This window comes from Chrysochloris asiatica, unplaced genomic scaffold (genome assembly GCF_000296735.1).
Source record: "Chrysochloris asiatica unplaced genomic scaffold, ChrAsi1.0 scaffold00173, whole genome shotgun sequence".
NCBI classification, from domain to species: Eukaryota; Metazoa; Chordata; class Mammalia; order Afrosoricida; family Chrysochloridae; genus Chrysochloris; species Chrysochloris asiatica.
This window is the reverse complement of record NW_006408691.1, coordinates 3,980,526-3,987,995: the sequence shown is the minus strand read 5'-3', so window position 1 is coordinate 3,987,995 and position 7,470 is coordinate 3,980,526. Positions and strand designations below refer to the sequence as shown.

General features: G+C 53.3%; 1 protein-coding gene across 3 annotated transcripts in view; it reads right to left on the bottom strand.

Moving 5' to 3' along the window:
• Positions 1–4,253: 4,253 nt before the first annotated feature.
• TP73 (tumor protein p73) overlaps positions 4,254–7,470 on the bottom strand; it is a 57,699-nt gene continuing 54,482 nt past the window's right edge. For 2 of the 3 annotated variants that reach the window (XM_006871739.1, XM_006871740.1), the window contains exons 11-13: positions 7,085–7,223; positions 6,330–6,423; positions 4,254–4,592 (exon numbers count right to left, since the gene is read on the bottom strand). In XM_006871739.1, the coding sequence (XP_006871801.1) occupies positions 4,254–4,592; positions 6,330–6,423; positions 7,085–7,223 (572 nt within the window). The remainder of the gene's footprint in view (positions 4,593–6,329; positions 6,424–7,084; positions 7,224–7,470) is intronic. The other variant, XM_006871741.1, reaches the window with a different exon arrangement.

Here is a 7,470-nt window from a genome sequence, read left to right as displayed (position 1 = left end):
AGGACCCTAGTACCATCAAAGGAGAAGAGCACAAGCGGAATGCAGGACCTTATCCAGAAGAACAGCCACACCAGAGTTGGAGGCAAAGATGGGAACATGGAGAGAGGGAGCAGCTGAGGACCCTAGATTCATAGAAAGAGAGGGACTGAGAGCTGGTGGACAGGAGACAGACTTGCAGAATGTGCCCTTTGATGGTGTAATTATATATGCCTGAGTGTTTTAAAAAAAAAGAGCTAAAATGAATAGAGAGAAATACTGTTTACTGATCGTATATGGTAGGGATTATAATCATAGTAATGAAACAAAGTATATGATTTGTTGAATGTAAAACTGATGATCTGCCCTGAAAACTTTCACTCCTTTTACAATAAAAATGTTAAAAAAAACAACCCCAAAAAACCTGACAGCTTTGCTCTTCAACATTTTAATGAGGTCTTCTGCAGCAGATTTGCCCAATGCAATATGTCATTTAATATGTTGACTACTACTCCCATGAAATTTCTAAGAAATTTGGAAGATAGTTACCTGGTCAACTGATTGGAAGAGGCAAAGGCCACCTTGAGTCAACAGGAGGCGCTGTGTTGTTTGAGCTCTAGGTTTTGCTGAGAAGCGTCAGTGTGTGTAATTCTAGCAGGCCGTGGGGATGTCTGTAAGGACCTGCAGCTGCTCTGAGAGGCCTTCACAGGGTCTGGGCCATGACCGACATGGGGTGTGTGCATGTGTGTGGTGGCCGGGCATGTGTCTCTCTCAGGCAGGGGTATGGCAGCTAGGCATGCACTTGAGGTGCAGGGGGTGTGGAGGGACTGGGGTCCTGAAGATTCTCAGCATCTCAGACAGGGCAGTCTATAGGGATGTCACATGGTCCTGATTCCCAAGGAAACACCCTTTCTAAAGTGTTCTCAGTGGCAGTGGTACTTGAATTCCTTGCTTTGTTTCTGCCCAGCCTGTGGGGAGTGGCATCAGAACACACATGGCATCAGAACATGTGCTTTATTACATGACAAAAACAAAACATGCCACCAAAACACGGCTTAAAAAAACACAGTTTCCCACAAAAGTTCATCAGATTGTTGGAGTAGATTCATTAGTACTGCCTGAAGAAGCGGTGTATGATGGGAAAAAAACATGGGTGGTAGTTTTTGAAATCCTGAAAGCATTGCAGTGCTTTATTGACAACAGCAGAAAAGTGTAGACTTGTGTTTCTGAAGCACAGGTAACAGTGACACCCTAGTGGCCAAAGCCAGGCAGGAGACAGGGACAGCAGAAATGGCAGAGAGAGGAGTTAGATGCAACGCTACTTAGGGAAAGCGCCTGGGAACTGCCAACTGCCTTTGAATAACAATCAGTTTAACTTTTACCACTCATCCTCATTCCAGTCCTAGATCAGTGCTGCAGGAGTCCCCAGCTCCCTGCTCATCGTCCAGGCCTCTGGACAGCTTCCTGACCACTCCATCACCACTGGGAATATGTCAAGCCATGGAGGTTTTCATAGTCTTCCCTGATCTCTGAGTTTTGAAGCGCACAGGTCTCAAACCTATTGTAAGGCTGATTGTCCTGTCTTCATCATATGGAAATTTCTATTGGCTCTTCTACTTTTGTGTGTGTGTGTGTTGTTTTTTAACTTTCCAAAGGTGGTCTTCTGTCAGGGGGATATGTGTAAGCTGGTGGGATAGGTGTGTGGGTGTGAGGCATGTGCAAAGCCTCGGGGGGACCCTTGGAAAACACTAGACAGGACCTTCTTGGGTGTCCTTCCTCAGCTGTATGGGTGGGGGTTCCAGGGAGGCCCCTAGGCCCTGGTGATCACATGACTAACCTTTCCCAGGAGCACATGGAGGACCTTGTGAATATCCTAACGATGGATGCAGAGCTGTGGGAGTGAGTGTGGCTGAAAGACACATCCACAGGTAGCCGGGAGTTCAGCCACAACTCAGCCTGGGCCCGTAGGTACCTGGGTGGTGCAAGCGGTGAATGTACTCAGCTGCTAAGTGATATGTTGCAAGTTCAAATCTATCCAGAGGCACCTCAGAAGAAAGGACTGGTGATCTCCTGAAACACCATCCCTTGGAAAGCAACCCAGTTGTACTATGACGCACATGGGGTTATCATGGGTTGGAGTCACTGAGTGGCCCAGGGAAGAACCTGGAGGGCTCTCGAAATGGCAAGAGGAGGCAGTACTGATGGGGCTTGATGTACAGAGACTTGAGTCAGGTACCAGGGTTGAATCCCACTCTGCTGCAAAGGGGGTGGGAGGCCCAGGGCACAGGACAACCTGCTTAAGTGTGAGCAGATGAGAACATGGCTATGTGCGGCAAGAGGCCACATTCCCCTGACGTTACCACGCCCAGCTTATGAGAAGGCCTCAGGCTGCAGTTGCTGCCTGTGATTGGCTGTCTGAGCACTCGGGGCGGGGCTTGTGCTGAGAGGCTAGAGAGTCTCCAAGGGACCTGTGACTTCCCTCCCCCTACCCCCACAAAGAAGCTAACTACCGTGATTTCATCAGAGCAGGCCTAAAGGTTGGAATGCAATGGTTCTGGGCTTCAGGACCTGCACATTGGAATCCCCTGGGCACTTCCAAACCTTGGCCAGCCTGTGCCTCCTCTGGAAAATGTCTCTGGGGTTGCTTGAGGGTGAGAGGAGAGGAACGAGGGAGTTGTCCTAGATACACGGACCACATTACAACAAACAGCTATTTCTAACTAAGTGCAGATAGGCAAGTTTTATGCTTGCAGTTTTCCAAAACACCGTGGTCCTAGCCTGGAAACTGGCCCGTCAGGGTGTTAGAGGGTGGACATGACTCTGAGCCAAAAAGGAACTGGTGTTCTCGTATGTGCTTTCTGATTCACGTGGAGCAGCAGGCGTGGAGCCTGACTTCTGGTATACAGTCTTGGGGACCAAGCACAACAGTGCTCGTGTGACAGCTCAGTGCTGGCCCAGTGGGCATTGGGGCTTCACAGCATAGCCCCCAGACCCATCTGAGTCCAGGATGGCCTTCCTGCTGCCTGCCGCTCCCCCAGGTCTGTGATCCCCACCCCCAGAAAGTCCCCCCACTGCTTTTCTGCCAACAAATACCTCCCCAGGTCCTGTGGCTCTCCCAACCCTGAGACAAAGGGGCCAAGGCAGCAGAGCTGCTTCAACTGGAGCAGAAATACCTACTCGGGACCCTCCCTCTCTTCAGACAGTCATCTCACCGTCCCTTCCCACCAGCCCTTGGGAACCGGCGCTGGACCCTGCTGGTTTAACACCTCTAGGTTGAAAATGATGGCAGAGAAAAGTTTGAAGAAATAAAAGTTGACCCAGCGTTGTAGAAAAGGACACTGTTTATCAAATATTGACAATTTCCAATAGCCTGTTGATTTCCAAACACACTGTTGATTATATGCTGGTGGGGGGGGGGGGAGTCATCTGACACAAGGTGACCATGGCCAGCAGCCTTGGCACAGGTCCTGGTTGGAGGTGGATTCATTAGAGTCTTCTGAACACTTGGTAGGCCAAGTAGCCTGCCCCTGCCGTCACTGTCCCCAGTCTTCTCTTCAATTCCAGCTGAACACTCTTTCTCATTGTGAACAGGAAGTGGGCAGTCAGTGAGGAGTGGGGTTGGAACTAGAGGTCAAGCATATGAGGGGCCCCAACTGGCCCTCAGCCCAGCAGAGGCACTGCCCCACCCAGATTGGGGCGAAAACAGTTTGGGATATTCTCCAGCAAATGAGTGTTTTCTTTGCACAGCAGCGTTGTGTGTGTCACGAGCCAGGATGTGCTCCCAGAGGCCTGCACATACACCCGAGTTCACACCTTCGATACCACCACCGCTGAGCTGCTCATTGTTACCCTGACCCAAAGGACATCAGGAAATACTTGTTGGCAGTCCATCAGCAAAGCAAACCCTTTAATTGGCAAGGGTCTCTTCCTGGAGGTAAGAGTCCTCCAGAGGACAAGCAGAACCCAGGTCCAGTGGCACTGCTCTGGGTCCCACACACCTCTGCTCCAGGCCACGGGGTCCCATCCTGCCTGGGTGACCTGGGTCATGTCTGCCAGGAAGCCCACCTGTAGGTGGTTCCAGAAGTTACCACCAGGAAACTCAGACGATCCGTGGGCAGCTTGAAGACTTGAACCCGTCTCCTGGGGTGGGTGAAGGTCCAAGATGTCCCTTTGGAGCAGCGCCTGACCACAGGGCAGACCTCGTTGCCTCCCTGGGCACAACCCAGAGGCCCCGCCTCTGGAGGGCAGTTTTTGACAAAGAGGCGTGTCCGGTGGCCTCAGTGGATCTCGCCTTCCGTGAGCTCCTCCTTTATGGCGTGCCTGCTGCGAGCCTTGCAGTCTGGAAGGTCGAAGCCGAAGTCCGCCCAGTCATCAGGGCCGGCGGGCCCGGTGCGCCCGGGGATGGTGATGGTGTGGCGTACGCGGAAGTGCACAGCCTCCATGACCCGCTGCCGTTGCAGCTCACCTGTGCTGCCCACCGCAAGGGTGGCGGCCGCGTTGCTGCTGGCCCGGATCAACTGCTGCGTACTGCCATAGTCGTGGCCTTGCTTGAGGTCCTGGAGGCCCCGCCAAATGGTCATCCGGTACTGGTCCGGGATCTTCAGAGCCCCGAGGTCCTGCAAGGGCAACAGTGGTGTGATGAGACCGGAGTGGGAAAGCCACCCTAGTGCCACCTTCTGTGAGGTGGCGGAGGGCCCAAGGGGCAGGGAAGGACCCCACGTGGTCCTGGAACTAACTCAGTGGAAGGCAGTGGGGGACCTAGCAGGAGCGTGCGTCTGACCAGAGACATCAGGGCAGGGCAGAGACAGGCCGTTTAGGGGAGTGGAGAGGTAGAGGGGTGAGAGCAGAGGTGACACGGGGCTGTATGGAGCCCCTCCGTCGGCCCCTCACACAGATGCTAGAAGCACACATATCACGCTGCAACAGATGGACAGATGGGCTCACTCTGCACTCGGGTCTGCTGGTGGGGCGGAGCCTCTGGCCCTGGTCACTGAGGCCTCAGGAACAGCATGAACAGCCTGTACATAGTGGCCATGCTGAGTTAGCTGCTTATCTTGGGTCTCTGGGGTCTGAGTCCTGGGGCTAGAACCAGCAGGAGGAACCTCCATCCTAGACCCAGCAGGGGCAGGAAAGGGGGGCTGCAAGGGGCTCCAGTGACTGGATTGGACTCTCAGGGGACCACTAGCCTAATGCTGGGTGTCCTGGTGAGTCATGGTTCAAGGTGAACCGAGGCTACAAGCAAGGTAAGTCCTTCCTATGTTGGGAGTAATAGGCCAGTGTTCTCATTTAGGGGTCCCTGGGGGGTGGGTGTGCTCAAGAAAGGAGACCTGGTGATGCTGTAAGTTAAGCACTGGACTGCTAACCACAAGGTCAGCAGTTCAAACCCACCAGCCGCTCTGTGGGATAAAGAACAATGTCTACTTTCCTGAAGAGTACAGCCTTAGAAACCCTAACCTCTGGGGTTAGGCATCAACTCGGCGGCTGTGGGTTTTGGGTTTTGGAGTGCTACAGATGGTGATATGCTTAGCTAAAGGAGCTCTGGTTAGCGTAGTGGTTACAAATCGGGCTGTGAACCACAAAGTCAGCAGTTCAAAACTACCAGCTGTTTCGCGGGAGAAAGATGTTTCTGTTCCCGTAAAGATTTACAGCCTCGGAAACCCTGTACAGGGTCGCTATGGGTCGGAACCGACTCCACGGCACATAATAACAACAACAACCAGAAGTTCAAGTCCATCCAGAGTCCTCTTGGAAGAAAGATCTGAAAAATCAGCCATTCGAAACACTGTGGGACACGGTTCTACGCTGACACACAAGAGCGGCGGGGGCGAGGGGGGGGTCACTATGAGTTGGAGGTAGCAAGACAGCAACTGGTTTATTTAATGTAAAGAGATACATGATTGGAGCCGGGGGTGTCCCGCTCTCATGATAGGCCTTCTCTGGGTCTCAGTATCCTCACAGGTAAACCAGTGTAGACCTGGACCCGCACCACCAGCTACCCACGCCTCTCAATCTACAATTCTCTATGCCATGGGGGACAGCAGCCCCATCAAATCAAAGGTGGAGTGACTGCAGGGGGTCAGGATGCTGGCACAGGAGGAAACTCTCTAGTCCCCGTGATGCCTGAATGTGTCCCACCCAGCTGCCCTCCTAACACTCGCTGAGTGACTTCAGAAGTCACACACAGAGGATGTGAACTCGTGGGGAAGACCTTTCCAAATGTCCCAGCTTCCCCCGATGCTGGAAAGAATGGATTGGGGATGGTTGGCCAGGAAGGAGGTGACACTGTTTGCCACCTTCTAGAATGGGGGTCCAGGGGATGTGTGCCCAGTGGTGAGGGAGCTGTGAGTATTTACCTCGATGGTGAGGTTCTGCAGGTGGTAAAGGTTCAGTAACCCCTGTGAGGTGAAATACTCGATGCAGTTGGGACACCCCAAGCCTGTTAGAAAACTGCAGAGAGAGTGTGAGAGATAAAGGGGTGTTAGTGTCCATGTCCACACTCGGTGCAGGCACGCTCCTTGCCCAAGTGCCCTCTGGCTGAGGCATTGAGCAGATCTGTGGCTCTTCTGGGCAGATGTGCACACAGCCCCTGTCATATCCAGCAGGGGACCCCTGTCTCTGTGCTTTTTCTTCCCCCTAAGTAAACTGTAAGGAACCCTGGTGGCACAATGATTAAGTGCTTGGCTGCTAACTGAAAGGCTTGCAGTTCAAACTCACCCAGTGGCTAGAGATCTGCCTTCCATAAAGATTGTTGTTGTTGTTGTTAAGTGCCGTCGAGTCGGCTCCGACTCATAGTGACCCTGTATAGGGTTTACAAGGAGCAGCTGGTGGATTTGAACGGCCGACCTTGCAGTTCAAACAGTATAGCCTAGAAAAATGGACTCCATGCCCCTAACAACAGCAAGCACGTTGTTTCCCCTGGACCTTCTCTTGACACCCACTGTCTCCCTGTCCTGAGTTGGCAGTGACTAAAAGAGAGGAAGAGGCATGCAGGGATGGCTGGGGGAGGGGTGCTCAAGGCCAGCTGACCAGGAGCCACTGACAGACTGAGGTTAGTGGACATAACAACAGCACAGAGCGCCAGGCCTGAACCCAGCTGCACCCTACCTACCTGACGAGACTGGAGTCGGCGTGATAGGGGGGAGGCGGGGTGCAGTGGGACCCCGAAACCATGGGCTGCGAGCTGTGTCCGCCATTCATCTCACCGTTGGACGGCATCGAGTGGCCATGGCTGTTGAGCATCCCGGGGCCTGGGTGAGAGGGGTACTGTCAGAGTGAGCAGACCCGTGTACCCTGTGCAGACTCCATCCAGGCATGCTACGGAAGGTTCTGGAAGCAGGGGGCGATGGAGCTTTCTGGGGCTGAGTCAGCACCACCCATTAGCCTCGCCTCCATCTCTGAGCCTATGGTGCAGGATGAGGTGCTGAGAGACTTGTTTGGGTCCTAACAGTGTCTGCCTTGCTCTGGGGCTCCGATGCAGGGGGTGCTTAACCTGTA